At 35.0% G+C, this 21586-nt stretch overlaps 1 protein-coding gene across 2 annotated transcripts in view; it reads right to left on the bottom strand.

Annotated features, from left to right (window-relative positions):
- ASCC3 (activating signal cointegrator 1 complex subunit 3) overlaps positions 1 to 21586 on the bottom strand; it is a 280986-nt gene that overhangs the window by 38501 nt on the left and 220899 nt on the right. Inside the window, exons 31-36 of one of the 2 annotated variants that reach the window (XM_086631271.1) lie at positions 18526 to 18663; positions 18304 to 18424; positions 14723 to 14855; positions 12003 to 12128; positions 2619 to 2730; positions 2209 to 2343 (exon numbers count right to left, since the gene is read on the bottom strand). In XM_086631271.1, coding sequence (XP_086487397.1) covers positions 2209 to 2343; positions 2619 to 2730; positions 12003 to 12128; positions 14723 to 14855; positions 18304 to 18424; positions 18526 to 18663 — 765 coding nt within the window. Of the gene's footprint in view, positions 1 to 2208; positions 2344 to 2618; positions 2731 to 7569; positions 7636 to 12002; positions 12129 to 14722; positions 14856 to 18303; positions 18425 to 18525; positions 18664 to 21586 lie in introns of those variants that run through there. The other variant, XM_086631272.1, reaches the window with a different exon arrangement.

Genomic DNA, 21586 nt, shown 5'->3' with positions numbered 1-21586 from the left:
TAATTAGACTACTTACCCCATGCCATGTAATTCCCTATTGCCAAAACTGCTAAATGCTTCAATAAGAAGGAGGAGGGCACCAGCGGAGCAAGGCAGATGTAATGTCATTGGTTAACAATAGAGGTGTGAAGCAACTGCTGTAATTATAAAACTCATTAATTCACAGTGTTTTTGGGGAAAAAAAACCCCTTGGCAATAACTCTGCTGAAATGGCAATTCTTTTCAACACTACATCAGATTGAAAAAAACATTTCCATTTACACCTTCAACAAGACAGAAGAGTAATTCCACCAGTAATTATGAAAATCAACATCTGCATAAAAAGTAAGGAAAAATTGTCAGCTATAATGGCATCCAGCATTCGTACATCCTTTTCATCTTTCAAATTCACATGTGGCATCTTTTGACCCCTAACCGATTTTATTTTTAGTCTCATTACTCTTAAGACTCTAAGTGGACAACTTCCAAGACTGTATTTCCAGGAGAAAAAAAAATAAAAAAAAATAATTGGAAAGAATTAAAGTAAGATTAATGAATTTTAAATTCTACAATCTCTGCCCAACAATAGGGTCCTAGATTTCATTTGCAACAGAAATATTTGCCATTTACCTTTGTGCTTCATGCATGCATGGAGCCCTGACATAAGATAGGCAGTTCTAGGTTCTGCTTCCATCATTCATCTTCCATATGTGGCTCATGAGCTTAGGCTGTGTCATGAAATGTCCCCCATCTCTGCTAATGCTATTCTCAAACTTTCCCTGTCCAAACTTATCTGAAAAAAAATTCTGAAGTTTCTAGGTGGAGAAAATTTGCTCTATAGAGAAGAAGAGATTTTAAAGAGACAGCAGCTGGAGTAAAGCTTTCACCTTGAATACTCAACATTATATTATTTATCTTCTGTTCACTAGTGGGTATTTCTTCTTAAAATTTCAGTTATTGTACATACAGCATATATAGGAATTGGGGTTGATTACCATTTTGAAATCAGTCAAATACACTGAATTTCCTTGCCTATAATTTGCAATATTTTCTGACAACAGAACAACAGATATTGCAGGGTCAGTGATAGCAATTCCCCTATTTAGGCTGTCTAACACTTTCCATTATAAAAGATTACTGTGGCCTTTGTTTCTAAGCTGTAACACTCCGAATGTTTGCAGCAGGCGATTTAAATTTATCAGAAAGAAAGTCTCTGTACTAGAAAAGTGGCTTTCCTAGTGCATTAAAATGCTGATCAGGTTTTGTTGAGATGCAAACTGTTGAATAGCACTATTTTTTTTATTTGTTCTCAGAGAAGTTTTGGCAACATGTCAAAACAATAATGAATATAAAAGTAACATACATGAATATTAGACTCTAGATTTTGAAGTTAATATTTGGAAATCAGAATATTAAAGAATTTGAGCCACTTGTATAATGTATATAATGTAACAGAGACTATAATCGTAAATGGGCAGAAATAAGTTTTCCTGGATAATATTCAGGCACTTCTTTTCAAATACGTGTGTACAAGTGCAGTTACACCATTTTGAAAGAGAAGATTTTGTATATATACCTACTTAAGTACTCACAAAAGAAAATGGAGTAAAACCTGATTCTTTTACGGTAAGAATGTAATACTAGCATGTTGCCCTGTACACTGTGTCTCCAAATTTGTACTCTAAAATCTTTTGCATTGCACTTCTCTACTAAACAGTTGCTAGACTAATCATATGAGTTGACATTACTGCAGGTTATGACCTCAGGGATCATGAGGTGGCTGGGACAAGGAAAAGAAGGTATTTTAGGAAACAGGTCTTCCCCATAGGTCTACCCCACTTCTTAAAGCTGCTGTATCTTCCAGATTGTCCCAGTGTAACGTGACGGCCCTGGTACTGATTTAGGATGTTGATAGGCAGTTACTATTCTGGCATTTTAGTATTACACCCAACTCATTTAGAAAAAAACAATTATCAGTTTTGTATAGATCCTGAACATTACAAAGGGATATAAGAGGATAAACAGGTGTATACAGTAATTTTGATGTACTGATTAGAGGAAACACTTGAAACATCAAAAATGATTCAGGTATATTACTCAAAGCAAAAAAAAAAGAAATTATAGATCAGGGAAGAAAGGCTTTTCTTAATTTTAGGGTGTTCTTTCATACATTTGTAAATATCTTTAAAAGTCACAAGTGACATATGTTAAGAAAACATCAGCACTTACTGTCAGAATTAAGAGCAATTCTTCGATGTTACTTTCAGGTTTCAACTGATCTTTGAACATCCCAATAGTTGGATGCTTCAGATAGTAGTAGGAAGCAATGCGGCCATATGTCAGAGGCTCAATGCTGCGATTATCCTGTTAGAAGAGTAATCAAATATGCATGGTTCAGTATAAATGATTCCTACGAAACTGCAAAATATTTTAAGACTGCTTTATAAAAGAGAACAGCAAAAATGATTTAGCATTGTAATTTAGCTGCAACCCCAATTAAGGTCAGTTTTCGATGCACATCTTACAAATAGCTCCATAGACAAACTCTAACATCTCAAATCAAGAGCATGTGTCTTGTTGTTCCCAACTTTTAGGACCATGTATCTTACCAAATCTTGTAAGGCACAGATTAGTCTTACCTCCCCAATTTCAATACAGTAGGAGCATTCCAAATCAAAGAGGGATTTCTCAACAAGGCTTGAGAGGTACTTATTCATAGTGTCATGGCTCACATCATCCAAGTTATAGTAACTAGATAAATTGAAAACAGATGCACTACGTGAATACTTTTGACACTCTGAAGATTTTTAACAATAAAATCTTGTAGGAAAACTTACAAGGCTGCTATAATATACACACATACTTGGAACAGCAATATCCATATTAAACAATTAAACACAGAACTATTCCCTTATATAGTCTAACAAGAAATTCAAGATTCTTAAATGGTTTGTGGGAGTCACCAACACAATACAAGCATGTACATATGAAAGATGGTAATTTATCTATTAATAGAAAGGTTGATGCAAACAGAGCTAGACTGGCTACATTCTGTTAATGGGAAAATTTTCCTGATTGCATAAGTATATTTTCCTGATTATATAAGTATGAAAGAGAACAACCAATACTAACACAAGTAACAGTATTTTAACTTGAAAGAAAGAAAAGCCACCAAGGATGGCAACTGTTCTTACATCCTGGAATTCTGAAAAATAGAAACTAGGCATATAGTGACACCTTACACCACCCCACATGTTGGTGTTTGCTGTTATACTTCCGTGTCATTTTATTCTCAAAGTTAAAATTGCTAAGAAAAGGAACAGGGTATTTGTCAATGTGGTTACTTCACACATTCATTTTCAAGCAAAATTGTTTAGGTAAACTATATATAGTAACAATGGTTCTTAGTTATCTGAATAAAGGAAAAATTATAAAGTGTGCCAAAACATAGTTATGCCAGCATATAAAAAAGACGCAGTGACTGAAGTTTGCACTCAACTATAGAACTTAAGCTGTATTAGAAGATTTTAGTCACACAAACTAACGTAATTTCAGGGACAGCTTTTACCTAGAAAACTCCAGATAAAAATGTAGTAAGAACTTGTGTCCTAGATTCAACAAAGGCACCAATTCAGAAAGTAATGAATAAGTTCAATGAGAGCTAAAGAAAAATTGAGCATGCTCAGAGAGTTTGAAAATTCTGAATTTAAGCAGAGCAATTAAATCATGCAATTTCAAAGTGGAATTCAAGTAAACAAAAAATTTGATGATTTACTGAGATGTTAAAAAGCACAGGAAAAAAGGTTGTTGCTGCTCATTTAATTCTGTAAAATACTGTGGCACAAATAGACTACTGAGATTGCTGCAATGATGAAAGATGCTCCTTTGTTCATACTAGCTGCTTTACTAAAATTTCCTACTGTTATGATGTACTCAGCATCCCCACTGGAAACAACACCACATGCTGTAATGGAGATTAGGTTCTTTCAGTGTTATTTTGTGCAGGTGAACAACAGGCTGCAAAACAGTGTGCTGAGATTCATTTTAGGTGATTTTACATAGTTACAGCTACACCTGAGTTAGTCTTTTTAACTCCCTTTACTGCCAATAGAGAGAAATGTGCGATTGCAGAATGCTATTCATCTGAAGTATTTGATATATCTGGTTTAGGATGGGGTGAAATGTAATCACTGACTGAAAAAAAAAGAACTTTAGACAATCAGTTCAGCTGTTGATGCTATATTTGGGCAGATGAATCCCATTCTCTGATTTAGACTCTATTTCGTTTACTGTAACGCTGCTGTTAGCAAATTTCAAAGGATGGAATTGCATTTTTGTATACTACAAGCACCCTTCCATGACTCTTATCAAAAGAAACTGATTTGCATTATTATTTTCTTAAATACAGTTTTCAACATTTATCTTTTTGAATAGCAATGGCATAACTGAAAAAAGCCTGCATGCTAAATAGTACAGTGATTTCCAGATTTTTTTCCCTTGTTGCTAATCCTTAATTATTAGGTTATTCTCTGATGCTTTGAATGCTCACTTATAATTGGGTAAAGTTGGAGTAAAACACTACTACCATAAGAAAAAGATTAAAAAAATCTGTTCCGATAGCGGGAAACAGTCAGCTACATTAGACAACAACAAAGTGTATGGCAGTGAAGTATACAGCTCTGTGATATTTTATAGGAGTTCATCCTGAGATGATCTCAAATATTTCAAACATAGCTATTGTCAAAAGACAAAACAAAACAAATATTTATATTGACTAAAAAGTTTCATATGGTAGACAGCCACGTTATCTGTCGTATGCAAAGAAAACTTATTCGTAGCAAAAGTGCTCTAACGTTCTTTATAACGCAACTTAATTTTCACGAGTCCGATTTTAAATTTACTGAAGTAATATAGTAACGATAAAAAATGGTCAATATTTCCATCCGCACCTTTTTTCTGCCTGGCTTCTTATGACTGAACACATTTAGATTCAGTTTATTAGCAGAAATTACTTTGTAACATTTTGTTTACCTTCTGAAAATAATTGAGTAAATTAACTTCATAAGTTGTTTAAGGATGACAAAAGATTTTCTATTTTATACATCTGAACCACTAATGATTCATTAGTATTTTTCTCTAAATTGAATATAACACTACTGAAGTGATTCTAATTAAGGCAGTTTGTTGTCACGATATTCAGACTTTCACCATATCATTGCAGCACTATTATTTGCAGTATCACAACACTGATGATGAATACTGATAAAACAAAGGAAGAGACATGGGCAGTACACTGAAATTTTTGAGATTGAAATTTAAGACAGTAATTCAGAAAGATTTTGTCTTGTGCTTTGCCTAATTTGCAGGATTTCAGACTGAAGTCATAATAATAAGAGGCATTATAACGTCTTTTAAAAATTATGGGAATTTTAAATTTGCTGATTTTTGGTAACTTTTTGTCAGAGAAGTAAATATGTAGCGGCCTAGGGCAAATAAAACAATGTAGAGAAAAATCTTATATGATTTGTAATCTTGAGTGAAGTGGTACCAGTGTGTTTTAACTACTATCTATAATGGGGTAAATATAATTTTGAGCACACCCACAGGAGCTTCTTGGTCACTCAGCACATTTTCCCCTAATAAAAAGCAAAGCCATTCATCTAGAAAGACTATGTCAAAATCATTAATGAAAACAGAGGTATCATGACATTAGACAGTATTTTGAATGCACAGGCATAAATGCAAGTTGAATTTTGCATGTTGGTATGCTCCAAGTGTAAAACCTGCATTGTATGTGAGGTCTTCTATAAAGCTATATTACCTAACTATTTAATTACAGATAAAGAATAAAAACAATGCAGTTTCATGCTCACTGCATTGAATCATCTAGTCATTATTTTCCCTTTGCTATAAACAGACAGCCTACCTTTTTATCAGCACACCATTTCATTTATTTCACAGTGAAGCCCAGTTTCACAATAATTGACTTGTCAGAAGCTCTAATTTATGAGGCTGGGCTCTGTAAGCCTTCTCCTATATTGGACTCAACCTGCACACAAGCAGGGTTGAATATTTACAATGCTGTTAACAGGTGCTGAGTTGTTTAATGATTCTAATAGCCAGAAGCGTACTGAGAAAGCCAGCGGGATCACAATTACAGGCTGTTTGAACACAACAATTACTCGTCCCCTGAGAGGTGTGAAAGTCAAAGGCAGTTTTATCCTAACAGCATCTAGCACATGGGCTAGACAGGCTAACTTCCATTAGTAGTCCATTGGGAAAAAGCAATAACAAACCCCTAGGTATCATAAAAATTTACAAAGTATGTAAAATTTAAACAATCAAAAACTGAAGGAACTTTTGTTTTTTAAATAATATATTAAAAATCTCAAACCTCGTAGAGCTCAGCAAAAACAACAAACTGTGAAACATGAACGTATTTCTCTAATCTGAGGAAGTGTGGAATTTCATCAGCTGAGAAAGACAGAGAGACGTGCAGGAACATAAAATGTAGATGAAGTTACACCAAACATTTAGGATTTAATGTGAATGGTGGCAATCATTTCCTGTTTAGCTTATGTAAACCTGACCTGAGATCTCTCTGGGAAATTTTTCATCAGCCTTGAAATGGTCCTGCTATAACTGTCAATGCTGTGAAGTCATTTGTTACAGCACCATGTTTTTTATGTTCAGATTATACGGTAGTAATAGTGACACACATAATGAAAATCGGTGGCAGAGTCAGCCAAAAATATTAAAAGAAAAAACTTCTTAGCCGGAAGGCCTTTTGAAACAAATGCACAAAAAAGACAAATCTACAGCATTCACTTGATAGCAAGAAAGTGTGCTTTCTGAGATTTTCCAGTCCTGAAAGCAGAATTTTGCTATGAACAAGTATGGGAGAAGCACAGATCGTCGTTTTTGTAAATCGCTTTACTGCAGTCATCAATTGTGTTTACTTTCATCAGCTTGTGGCCTTCAGCAGCTGCCATCTTCAAATGGCACCATGGAAATGGTTCCGAGTATATAGCACAATTGATGGACCTTCATAGCCAGAGACCATGAACCAATGTACCAACTCACTTCTGTTATTAAGGCGTCACTGACTGACTCTGGAGTCCGTGACTGGCGTGCTAAAATGCCCTACAGCACGCACAAATGCTGCAGACAGTAATCTCCATCTGTATTTTGCTTGTATCATATTTTCTTGCACTCATATATTTGCTTATACCAGGTATGAAAAATAGATACATTGCTATCTTTGATCAGTTTTTAGTATATTGTACATTGTGGTTATTTAAGATGATCAAAAAAGACTCCAGTTCCTCTGACATCAGCAAGGTATTTGCCTCCAGATCAGTGCTTCTAATTGAAATATTTACAAGAAAGTTTACCTCCTCAGATGCATTCGTAAGCTGAGAAATCAGAGGTAAGTAAATTTGCTTACATATTGATCAGGTATTTCTTTTTCCTGTGATATATTCCCACAGCTAATTTGTACAGGTAAATCATATCCAGGAGTAGGAAGACAATTAAGTGAATTTGCTTTCTGAATGGGGAGATGTGGGATCTTCAGTTTTGCATTCTCACCTAAGACTGCAGCAGACTGAGGAACAGGAGGTGGCTCAAATACTCAGCAGCCTGGGGCTTCCCAGTCTGAGAGAATCAGAAAAATTTTCACATCACTATGACCCTAATAATCTGAAAGAACAAGCTCTTGTTACGAAATTCATAATAATGCCTATAGCTGTTATTTATGCACACAGGTCAGAATGAGACTGTAAAAGAAATAATCCACCCTGAGAAATACCTGTTTACTAACTCAAAACATAGACATTGGTAATTACTGCAGCGTTAACATACCTGCATCATCTTAGCTCCTGTTCTTAGTAGCTACTGCCAAACTTTTCCATTTTATCTCTTATTATTAGTTAATTGAACTATCTTCAGTAGACCTCCCTTCTGCTATAATTCCAAACTAGTCCTAAAATTCTGAATAACTGTGATTTTGTCACTGATATACATATTATTCTATCCTGACTGGCTGATATTAGCTGTCACCTCAGTACCAGAAACTATATTGGAATAGTATATAATCATAATTTTTATTCAGATGTTTTATTCACATGTTATTAGACATGCTCTGCTAATCATACTGAGAAAAGGAAATTTAAAGTAAAATATAAGTGTATGATGATAAGAGCATCAGTCTGAGATAATTTAATTATAATTTATGCTACATTATTCCTTCACTCCCGAAAACTTCATAAGACTGACATTAAGTGAAAAAAAACCAGCTCTTAATAATAATTTTCAGAATGAATTAATGAAACAATTTTTTCAGGTCTTCACAAGGCAATTTACATGGAAAACTGATTTTATAAATGTATATGTATACACACACACTCTTTCACATATATTTATAAATACATAAAACCCCACACATTTTAACGGTGATGTGGATGTGTGCTCTCAGAATATCTAAAATTTAACTCTCCAAATGAAAGCTGATTCTGCTTAACTTTACATATGTTGTAAATTTCTATTTCTCTTTTACTGCACATGTGTCTGGAAAATATCATAACCTGATTTACAGAAAATGTTTCCCATAGCTATTTCTCTTTTGCGGAAAGTTGCAGATTATAATCTTCTATAAAGGTAAAATAATGAAATAGTCAAGGAATTTCAGCCAAGGAAAGGTGATTGACGAGCCTCTCAAAATAGCCCCCTTCAAAGAACAGGGCACTTCGCTGATCTGTCTTGTATGATCTTGACTAAGTAAAGAACATATCGAATAAAGTTGCATGTGGAAAGGAGAACATGTTGCAGTACTTGACTGAAGTAGCACAGAAACTTTGACTTAACATGCAAATTCATAAACCTTTTTATTTAGGAATAATTCCTTTGGGGGGAGGAAAGAACAGGGAAGAAACTCTGGATATTGAGATCGATACACTTTGATAAAGTGATTGGCATAAAAGTCATTGTGTGCGATGCTGTAAATCCCAAGTTATTTGGACCACCCCTCCCATTTGCACATCATCTCTTGAACAACATGCACATGACTAGTCAGAATGCCTCTGAACAAAACTAGCACTCAGCTACTCCACTCTCCCAAATCAACAAACCAATTATTCCTCTTAACTAGACAGGTAAAACCCATTTCACAGATTTCAAGATACAGGCGTTCATCAAACAAGAAAATTAAAAGGATTTAATGAAAAGAAGTATTGTAACGTGCAAGGATTTTCAACGCCACCATTAAAAAAGCCGTTATTACAAGTCTAACAAATGATCTCAAGTGTGCCAGAAAAACTTTCCTAATGACTGCATGTTTAGGAGAAACCCGGACACTTAGAGCAAAAGGATACTTTGATCTCTATGTCACAACAAAGGTAGATTAACATTACTTAAATAGTACGAATTGTAGGCATTCTAAGGCATTTTATGATACTGGATTGGAATAGACTGATCCTAGATTTGTTTATGCAGCTTTAATATACAAGTAGGTAAAACTGGCAATAAATGAGAATATAAATCTTCTGCATATTATCTAAGCCCATTATTTGGGGGATTTACAGCATTGCACACAATGACTTTTATGCCAATGAATCCCAAGGCAATTTACCAATTGTGCATACGGGAATTACTTATTCATCACTAAGGTACAATCACCTGCTGGCTGGAAAATAGTTCTTGTTTCACAGCAGAGAGAAAGTCAACAAAATTGCTTCGGGGCAGGACATGACAGAGAACATTGTATCAAGTGACACTGAGTACGTATTGCGTTAACTACCCAAACCAAAATTCAGCTATGGTGCTCCTACTGTCATGAAAAAAATAAACTCTAAAACCTTTGGATTATCAAGGGCCACAGATAGTTCTTGTTTGCTAAGATTAATAATTTCATATGCTCATCTGTGGCACAGTAAACTCCATTACTATACTGCAATTTATTCAAAGTTATCTCAACTATTTCTGACTTCTCTTCATAAAACTCTTCAGTTTTCCTTTGATGGATCTCATTCAAACATTGACCACGCTGGAACTACTTGGCTTGTAAGAGGTTTGAAAATATCACAGATAGGTCCAGGAACTCTACTAACTGGCTAGTTTAGTAACTTTGGATGAAACTTAATAGAACTTATTATCATGTCAAAGAATGGAAATCATGCACATCCATTGCACTTGCACTTGGTATCTAAAGTGACCTCTTTGACAGTCAATAACGTCCTTCATTTTTCTCCCGGCATGACTGAGTACAGAAGGAATGCTGAGTACCTCTGTGTGGATAAGACAGGGGGTAAAGCAGCACAGCTTGTGGACTGTTCCAACCTGCATGTGTGGCATTCCAGTGAAAGACTCCAATTTCATCAGAAACTTCAATATAAATTCCTATCCTGCCATTATGGACATGACTAGTCAAGATCTGTTCACCTTGTTTCTCACTACAAAGGCTCTGCATCTCACTATATTTCATATAACTTGAAATATAACCCTCCTAACTTTCTCCCCATAACTCTCCCAGAATAGCAGAACTTTTGCTTAAAAGTTGATATTGTGGTAACTTCAGATATAGCTTTCCATGACACTGCCACATTAAAGAAACTGCTGAGAAAAAAGGACCATCGGTAAACATGCCAACCTCATACACCAGTGGGAACCTTCTTTTATATTGGGAAGAGCTTGCCTATTAAATCAAACGACTACATTTCTATATTCTACACTTACCTTTGGGCTATATGTTGTGTCTTAAAAAACTACCTAGCACAGAGACCACATGATCAAAGCTTGCCAAAGACAAATCAACAAAATCACTTTAACACAGCAATTCAAGAGCAAGGCATTTTAAAATACCATTACTTATTCTTTATACTAAAAAAGAATAGTGTCTGCAGTGGCACAGTTTTTAACACTAGTTGTAGTATGGATCGTGTAAATTCCAAAGCCATACAACTAAACACAGCTTTACCCACATCTAACCTAGACAAAACCAGAATTTAGCTGTTTGTCACTCTCAGGGAAGAAATACCTTCCACATAAATGGATTCATTTTGTTAGTTATGAAGTGAGAGAACTGAATATGTTTTCTTTAGTTTACAGTTCTAACACTCTGCATTTTTTATTTCCCAAGAAGATTAGATGGAAATTCTGTTTCGTGGGAGACTCTCAGCATAGGACTAGATGCAGAATTCAAAACTAATGAAGACTAAAAACAGAATTAAAGGAAATTATTTTAGCACCTGCAGGCTACCACAAGCAGTTGCCCATAAAGAACTCAGCTGAAAATTCAGCCAATGTTATGGATATTAACATGATTTCAGAAACACAACACTTTGGAGTACATCAAGAAATATTTAGTGCTATAAATGCCTAATTCTTTATTTGCCACATTATTTTGGTGGGTGAACGATCACATAATAAGTAACATACCATTTACCCAAAACAATATTGTGGCAAAGGCAGGCTACATTGCTGGAACAGCTCAGAATGATCTGCATACCAGCTGGACATAGGCAGGATGATAACAATCATTGAAAATACTGCACACATGGTTTCACCAGGATACCCCAACGAAAGTAAACTTTATCACATAGAAACAGCTGATAGCTATTCTCTCATTTATTAGGAAAAGCCAGGTCTTAATAGATTTTCTATAGAAAACCAGGCAGAACATATCAATGTGGTAGCTAAAAAAAAAAGTAACACATTATAAATACAATACCTAAAGGAATGTGATAATCTGGAGTTTTATTTTAGGGATGCTGATGTAGCCCTCTCAATGGGCTATTTTATAGTTGTCACTAAACTGTAAAGTTATCTGCCAAGAAATGCATTTATATTTAGATAAAAAAATCATTAAAAAAACGTGCACACAAGTTTTATTCGATGTGTGGGCCAGTAATGCTCCTACATTGGACACTGCTAAGTATCCTAGGCTCCAATAGCAGCGGGATCACCTTTGGATCAACTCTACTCTCAAGTTACCTTTAGATTAAATTGCATTTGTATTTTATACTCACGTTGGGTTCATTATAAGTCGACGGAAGAAATAAGTCCAGGTGATATAATCCATTGCATCCTGCTTAGAAGTAATAGTTCCAGCAGCAATTTCAGCATTCAAGTGGTCAGCCAGCACTTCTAACAAGCTGAAGAACAGAAGACCAGAGGACTTAGCTGACTTTACAACCACAAAGACAGGTAATATATTTTGTAGAGTTGTGCATAAAAAGGTTTATTACTTTTAATCTGAAAAAATTTTATAATTATCTTCCGGTAAAAGAGAAGAGGGGAAGAAGGGGAAATGTAATTGCAAGGCCAGTCATCTTCTTTACATGATAGTGGAATGAAGCTCAAATTATTTCTTGATTGGACCAAGAATGCACAAGTTTAAGTCACTCATGGATTGTATTCAGATGGAGCTACTCAGTGGTAACTTCTGAATACTGTGTGTTGACCATATGATCATGCTGGTTTAATCCAATAGAGAATCATATGGAAAGACAAACAGGAAATGAAACAGTGGCAATAGCTTAGCTAATACTTGATGAATACTTGAGGGCTATTAAAATTACATCAAAACTCCTTCCCTCAGATTTTGCCTCATCTTCATCCAATGTAAAAAAAAAAAAAAAAAAATCCAGAAAGAGCTAAATTCAGAAACACAGAAGAACAAAAGCAGTTTAAAATTATTCTTACAAAGTAAAATACTGTTTAGTGCCATTAAATGGAACAAAGACCTCCATTAGGGTATCTAATGAGATCATGCCTGGCTAGAGTTCAATCAGGGAATGGCAAATATCCTTAAGGATCAACCTAATTTTTCCTGGATTAAAATCCTTTTTCTTTTTCTGCTATTCTTCCCCTATTGCTAAAAGTAAAGAATAATTTGGCATGAATAGCTGTTTTACTGCTCTGTACCACTGATTGCATGCTTCTGAAGGTAAGAACTGCAGATGTTCTACCCAGACTGTCCAGCAGAAACTGGACAGATGATTCAATAGCTGTTCCATAACAAAGAATGCTTTCTCTTTTGCCTCTAATGGGCCATATTTCAGACCCATGATCAGTGAGAGCACAAAGCCTGTCGTACGAGTTGTGTACTCAAGTCTTACAACTAAAACATAGACAATAACTTTTAGAAAAAGCTTTAATTAAAAAAAAAAAATTAATTTTACAAATTGAAAATACTACACAAAGCTGATAAATATGCTCTTTGGTAGAACAGATGGGAAAGCATTCTAAAACTAAAAACCCTTCAAGAACCCCCAAACCATTTCTCTTGGATTTTATGAAGCCTCTTACTTCAAATACTTGATCATAAAAGAGACCAAGACAACTCTAAGTTAATCAGATCCCAACCTACATAGAACTTAATGTGATTGCTATTAATATGTGAATCTTCATCTGAAAATTTATCAAATATTCTTTGTTTATAGTAAAAGATGGAATACATCACACTATAAAGTAAATATACACACACAACATGAGCTACTAGAAAAGGAAAATACAGTATTCCAAAGAGGAAGAAGGTGTGATTACTACTGTTATATTGCAAATACGACTTCTTCATTTAGAAACAACACTCACCAATGATTTGAGAGATTTCTTAGTTTATGCAAGTGCCATACAGTCTGGATATATCATCCACATTTTAACCACACTGCTCTTTTGACTCATTAGCTAGTATTCTGAAGAAGTTTAACTTCTAGCCTTTTGTGCTAAATTAAATTTATATGTTAAAAAAAGAAAAGTGTGGTTTCCTAAGGAAATGAAGCGCATGTCTCCACATTCTTTGTTTGCAAAAATTATATGTCTGTCTGTGCACCACAGAAATTAACCTTCGAATACACCAGCCCATTCAAACTACATTCCACAGGCAGATAGGACTCTGAAGCTCCTACAAATTTCCTGACCAGATAGAGGTGCTCTTATCGCTTATGTTGAGGAATGAAATTTCCTTAGGAGAATAATACTGTGAATGCTTATCACTGAGAAAATCTTTCAGTAATGCTCATGCTTTTTTGGATGTCTGAGAATTTCTCCATGAAACAAGCAACTATAGGAGACTGATGTAACTAGTTCTGCTTCTCATTGAACAACTAAGTATATTATAAATATCAAAACCAAGGCACGAGTTACATTATGCTGGACAGCAAACTTTGTAGCAACTAAGTTCAGAGAGGCTGCGAAGAGGTGGTGTTTCTACATTTCTGACAAAAACATGGCAATTTTGAAACGAAAGATGAGTAGGAAGTGTATTAGAAATAGTTTACACCATGCAAATTTCTTTTTGAACCTGTGAGATTTTGAAGAATGTGATATCTATAATGGTACAAGTATTCTACGTAAAAAGTGCTAGAAACTCACCGATTTTTTTCCTATTAAGAACTTGTCACGGAACCTCAGAGAGGGTTCTGAGGATCATGCATTGCTGTCCTACATACTGGCCTTGAAGAACTGTTTGTGGTCTCATTCAAATGTCTGAGACAACACTCAGAAGCAGAGAAGCATTTGTAGTATTATCTGGCAATGGACTGAAGAGCTCAACAGTGCTTCAAAATTCATTGAAGAAAGGATTTTTCTGCCTAAAGATGGATAATATTTCTTGGAAAATTATTTTCCTCTAGGACCCCAAATTTAGGAGATACTTAACACAGGAATTCTGTTTTCACTTTTCTCTGTCCCTCATTTGTAGTACCATTTATAGTTTGATCGGCTTTTCTGATTGCTTTATCTTTACCTTGATTCCACTGGGAAAGGTTCATAAAGGAATTTTTTGTAGAAGTCTTTCTTAATATCGTGAACTAGAATTACAGCTTTTCCTTGGTCATCAAACTGTGGTCTGCCAGCACGTCCCATCATCTGAAGTACATCTGCCAAAGAGACAATAATGTATAAACCAAATGTATTTACCTGAAAGTAGAAATAAATGTATTTATGTCTGTATAATGTGCAATATAGGATTTCTGGATTTCTTTGGCCTCGTATGCCCTATTGGTTTTGACACATCTAATTTTTTTTTTCCATCTCAAAAAATTTGCGATGAACTTTCTGGCAGAGACTGTCTTCCTGCATACCTGAAGACCACCCACTGCAACAGAACCCAAGATTGCATGTAATATAAATCTCCTCTACTCTCCTTCCATTCCACATCCATCCCTTGTTTGGTCATATGCAATTAAAGATGAGGAGTAAGAGAGCTCATGAAGCCTACCGTCTATTATTTCCAATTTTCAAGTATTTGACTTCACAATAATACAAGTTCCTTGTATAAGCTTTTCTGCTTTTTATGATTTCCTAAGTTTTCAATATTTTAGAGCAAAAAAGGTAAAGGCAAATCCTAATTACCAACAGCTATGACCTTTAGCACTCAAACTTCAGGACAAGTTATATTAGTTATTAGCGCTGGAGCAGAGATGGTTTAGTATTATACATTGTCCCTGTATCAGATCATGATATACAAATTTAAAAGCAGGTACAGTTAAAGCTTACCTCTGCTATTCTGCCTACACATCATCACTTGCAAATGCTAGTTAATGATTTCTATAAACACTGAAAATACTAGTTTATACAAAACATGCTCAGCGTGCCACCTGGCCACCAAGTTAAGTATGCTTATCATCTGTTTGTGTCTTCTCGTAATCCTAGAAGTGCATCTGCACATGTGGTGTGTCTCGCTCAATAGAGCTCTGATTCCTTTTTGGTGCCTCCAGCTGCTATTTAACTTCGAAGAAATAATGGAAGGCAATTCATAAGTAAGTTTTACATCTTTATTTTAAAACTTTTAATTTTTTTTTTTTTTTTTTTTGTATTCTTTCTGAACGCACAACATGTGGCTTGCAGTACCTGGCATTCTGAAAAGCGATTGCTTTGGCCCAATGGCCAGTTGGAGAAGGAAAAGCCAGAGGGTGCAGAATGGGATACGGCAACAGACAATGATAGGAGAAACAATGCCGATAAACAGTTTTTATTAACACATTTTCACTTGCCTACTCACGAGCTATATAGACAGCAATGCTTTTTATCAGTTTATTCCTTTTGTTAATTGAGGAGTGACATGGCAATGTAAAATGAAACTAGTTTGAAAATGTTTCTGAATAGGTATGTGCACAAGAGGGTGATGAAACAACTTCTTGCTATTCTAACGTGGTGAATTAAATTATTCGTAATACCATATAAGAAATGGATTTACCAAAAAGCATCAGGAAATTATTTTTGCCAACATCGAGTACGTAATTATCCAAACCCAATAATTTCTTTAGTGACTCTATGTTGCTTGGCTGCTTTAATCACTGGACTAAACTCCTGAAATGTTAAATAAGATCCAACTGGCTGACTCAATGTCTGGTAACTGAGAAAAGGCCCTCCCCAAAACCTCTGACTTCACTCAAATAAGCATTTTTACTTATTTTGAATTACCGAACACTCTAGAATGATTCATTCTGCCCTCAGCTGCTTCCTTGGAGCCAAATGCATCCCTGATACAGAAAGGTAGCTTCAGCAGGGAGAAACCAAGTTACACCATGACGGAACGGCGAAGGCAATACTCGAGGGCAGCATTAAAGACAGCATCGTGAAATTTTAGAATTATTTCAGAATGAAACTCATTACATTTTCATTTTTCCACTGCTGCAAAACTGTACTACCTATTTGCAGAACTTCCAGATGCATAAATATTCTCTAGAAAGTTAAAAATAAAAATGCTCTAAGCAAACCACACCACATGTTTCTTCATAAAATAAGGAATCTGCATTTTCTGTTGCAGTGCAGACAACAAAATCTAAATGCTTCCATCACAGATGGTGGTATTCCATCCACCCCTCCTCCTCAGAGTCTTATTAAAAATTCAAGAATTGAACAACCCTCAATGTCCAAGTCACCTGAATTCAAAAAGACAATAAAGAGTGAGAGTATAAGCATTCTCTAAAGCCTTTGTGAGTACTTGTACAACAGATTTCTAAAAGAGCACTGTAAGCCTTTAATGCTTATCGAGTTTCTGATTTCTTTTGAATATGTTATTTGCTCTGTGGCAGTCCCACAGATTCAACGCAAAATTTAGAACTTCAGTTGATTTCTTTCCTCATCACTCTTCCCCATTCTCCATTCAGTAATAAAGTCAGTTGTCACTATTCTTCCAGTTGGGATGAGCGAGATACTACTTCTCTGCAGAGACTGCTTGTACTAAGTTTACATGAGCCGAAGCCTGTCACAAGATGCAAGCGTGCATGGCTAAGCTCCCAGGTCATACCAGAATCTTTGAACGAGTGAGCTAGTCTGGAAATGGATCCCAAGTTTCCTGCAGAGCACTAACCACTAAATTAAGCTCTCTGATGGGTCACTTGGAGAAGTAACTCCTGTATTATTTTCATGTTGAGCCTTTTTCATTAGCAAACTTCTCTTGCTGAAAAGACAGTGTATCGTTAAAAAGATGCAAGCTCTCTATTTACACTACAAATAACATTTAGATTGTCCTTAGGTGTACGCATCTCTGGTGTAGTGTAGTATTATTTAATAATAAACTTGCTTTTGCAAAAAGAGAAAGGGAAAACAGAACAGGAAACCTGGAATAAATTTAGCTTGTCCTCATTCTACAAGCTTAGTACCATCCAGACAAATATTCTCCCTGTCTGAACTCTGAAAGAAGTTCTTCCATGGTTCACTTTCTTAAGCTTGTTGAAAATGCTACAGAACAGTTTATGAAAAGTGGAGTTTCCTGGAGCCAGAAAGCAATAAAAGTCTGTATCAAACCAGAAATTCAAATATTTAATTTAGCTGCTTATTTTTAAGTATCACTTACTTGAAGTATCACTTATATCACTGAAGGTACTAGGCTAGTTAAGGTTTCTTGTTTACTGTCAAGTGACTATGTATAAATGTTATGTTCTCATACACACGTAATTCAACTGTCGCATTTCAAACCATGGCTAAGTTTACCGTTAAAAATCTGTTTCTATTTAAAAAGGTTTCAAAAATCAAAAAAATTATTTGCATGCAGGAAAACTTTCTTTTATACAATTAGCTAGATAGCTAAATATGACTTTATATTGTCCCTTTAATTGTTTAATGTCTATTTTGGATGATACACATGAAAAGAATTTAGCATTAAAAAAAGATTTGCAGACCAGAAACATTTTCATTACTACATAAAATCTTAAGAGTCCTCTTACAACTTGCATTAAACAAAGAAACCCTTTCCTCAGCACTCCTAGTCTCTACCCAAATTAGGTATTTTCCGTGATCAGTTACTAAATAATTCAGATCATTTGCATATGCCTGAAATATATTTCGGCATATGAGAACTTTCATAATTTATGTGAGTACCTGTAATGGGATAATCCACGTAACGCCTTGTTTTTCCATCATAGTATTCTGTTCCTTTAACAATTACTAAATGAGCTGGAAAATTTACACCCCAAGCTAATGTGCTTGTGGCAATAAGAACCTAAAACAGAAAGAAAGATTAATGAGGTACACGTAACAAAAAGCCAACTTTTAAAATTCCATATAAAACTCATTACGGCAGGATTCGAAGAACAAACGTACCTGGATTTTGCAGTTCACAAACAATTCTTCCACAGTTTTCCTGTCTCTTTCATGCAGCCCCGCGTGGTGCATGCCTATTCCAAAAGCAAGTGTCAGCTTCAGATTTGAATCTCTAACTGTCACTATAATGTCATTCATCTGTAACAGAAAGAACAGTTGTATGTTTTAAAATAGATTACTCAGAAATTTTAAACTTTTAGGGTTGTCATTATCTTTTTTTTTTTTTAATAGCAAGGATAATTTGCTCAACATTGTTTATACAAACAGGAAAAAACAGTCTTCAGTCTCTGAATAGCCTGGTTTTAGTCTTTAAAAATACTATATTAATGATGGGGGGAATACAAAATGCACATGACTTTATTGGCACACTAAGTAGCGCAGATAAGGAAATGAAAATGCTGAAAATATCTTGACAGGTCTGGCAAATGCTGTGCATTCAGCTCTGTGTTTGTTTAATGCAATCCCTAGTATCAAAGGGGTTAGCACTAGTATAAAGATAGCAAATCCCTGCAACCAGTAACACAATAACGGCAATGAAAAAGAAATTTGGCTCTTTCTAATGCCTATGAAAAGACAGACACAGTTCTTCAGTTTAATAATTCTGCAATTATTATTCATCAAAAAAGCTTTCTATTCACATGCTGAAATGAAAATTAATTTTAATTGTTTTTTTAGTGTGAGTTTGGAATTTATAGACTCAAACCCTATAGTGAAACCCCATCATACAATAAGTGTCTTCATTTAAAACTTTTAGAAGTCCAGACAAAAAGCTGTTTTTTATGACTATTACTGTTTTTTTGAAATCTCATGTCAATGACTACTTGAAGTAATTTTAACTACTATCATTGTAACTATATTTCTTGCCTATATTTTCAAGTAGTAAACTCCACAACAAGCTCATTTATTTCTGTAGACGACCTCTGTGAAAAGCCCCTCACTAATAACAAACAAGAGCTTTATAACTTCTGTCTTGTTTAGTGATTTTACCTCTCAGTATTCCTTCTGTTGTTTTATTTCTAAAGCCATTAATTATTTTATGTGATTTTAACATATTTATAGCCAGGAACTTTCAAACCTCATCTCTTATTAGTGGTTTCCTGGTGCCACCAGCAGTGGCATGACGATATTGCATACTTACGGGCAGCATCGCTCATGGTTAACCTAGGAGGTATAGCCAAGGTTAGAGAAAAAATAATAAAGAATTACCTACAATAAATTACTCTAGGTAACTGAAGAATTTGGATTGAGTATTCACTCTCATCTTGGACCGAGTATTTCAAAGTACTGAGATATGACACCTGCATGACTGCAGTGATACTGTCACTTCTACTAAGGACTCTACTAAGTGTTGCACCTCTGATCTTCAGAATTGTAATCTTCTTTAAATGTTTCCTGGGTTCTAAAATTCTCAGATCTTAATATTAATAAAATTATTCCCATATCTAAACCCAAGTAACATATGTCACTACTATTATAAAAAAAATCCTTAAAAGGTACGAAAAAACCCAGAGAATATAACAGTCCATATTCAGGATTAAAAAACCCCAACCAAATAAAGATTTTGTAAATCAATCAATTTTGTCAGGAAGACCAAATTACAAAGCATTTTAAAAAGTCTATTTGTTGAAGTAGTATTAACTAACAGAACCAGACAGATGGAAGTAACAGAGAACCCAATAAAAAAAAGAATTGTTCAAGTTTTGACTTGGTCCAATCAATTTGATCTGTCAATGGAAGCTCCTAAGCTTTATTTTCACTCATAATGCAATTGCCTGGATGTTGTGGAGAGTTTCCTATATTATGAGACGTGGAAGGTTTGTGGAATAAACTCAGCTGGCATGTATAAAAGAAAAGGATGCTCACAGAAGAAAAGAGTGAAAGGGACTATAAACCACTGAGAGGAAATGAAGCAGAAAGAAAAAAGCAATGAATTGAGAAGTGAAGAGGGGATAAGTCTTCCTTTAGGAAAGGGAAATGAGAAGAGGGGTAGATAAGTAGAAGAGAGTAAAGAACTGAATGAAAGGAGGATATGTTAAAGGATAAAGTTTATCTATCTAGACACAATCAGCAAACCTTTGATTTCTCTAGTCAACATGTAGACATGTGACTGCAGCGTAGACAACATGAATTATGACCCATCTTAAAGACTTTTTTCTTCTAAGACAAAAAATAGCTCCATGAAATAAGAACCTGTATACTGTTTTATGACTATCAACATACTTTACTAAATACAATTGCAAATCTATTAATACTTTTTGCGCTATGGATTTATAAAGTGGTACTAGCATTGCACAGGCTCCTTATGCTTAGATAGACAGTTCCAGAAATAATAGTTATATGTATACATTTGTCAGGGAATTAAGATGAAAAAGAAGAAAATGGCACTGGTAACTATCAGAAAAATAAATGAACAAATTAATGCCTTTACATTTTTCTCAATTTCTCCATTCAAAAATTGACAAAAGATATTATATTGCTGCATTAATTTTCCTCCTCCCCACCAAGATTCATCACTTTATGATAGTTATGTCTTTAATGCAAGGGAACAAGCCAGTTCCAAGGACATTTATATCATTATTCATATAAGCAAAATTTGGTATTGGGAAAATAATGAATCTAAACTCTCTTTTCCTCTAGAGGAGTACAGGGATCAAATTAGCTGATTTGGATTAGTCTATAGTGATTAGATTGCTCCTTCTGCACACACAGTTTTACAGTGTTAGCTGTTTTCAGTCCAGAACCTGAGCTAAACCTTTTTGCCATGTAGTTGCCAGCATAAAACATCCTAAATTCACACTGCTGGGAATTTATTCAAAGATGTTCTTCTTGCTTTTACTATCAGTGTTGGTTATTTTTTTTTTTCCCTCTGACTTGTATTACAGCAGTGGCCTGTGGTGCTGTTAGTCATACCTGCAAAGCAGTGTAATTTACCACAGGAACACTAAAGAACCCTTAGCAGGAGAGCTGGCGCGTGTACTACTATCCTGTCATTTTAGCAGCAGGGAATCCTAGTCATTTTTAGCTGACCCCTTACTTTCACATAAATCAACGTAATAAACAC

This window comes from Tauraco erythrolophus, chromosome 2, assembly GCF_009769465.1.
Source record: "Tauraco erythrolophus isolate bTauEry1 chromosome 2, bTauEry1.pri, whole genome shotgun sequence".
Lineage (NCBI taxonomy): Eukaryota > Metazoa > Chordata > Aves > Musophagiformes > Musophagidae > Tauraco > Tauraco erythrolophus.
The sequence above is the reverse complement of the archived record's forward strand: the minus strand, read 5'-3'. Positions and strand labels throughout refer to the sequence as shown.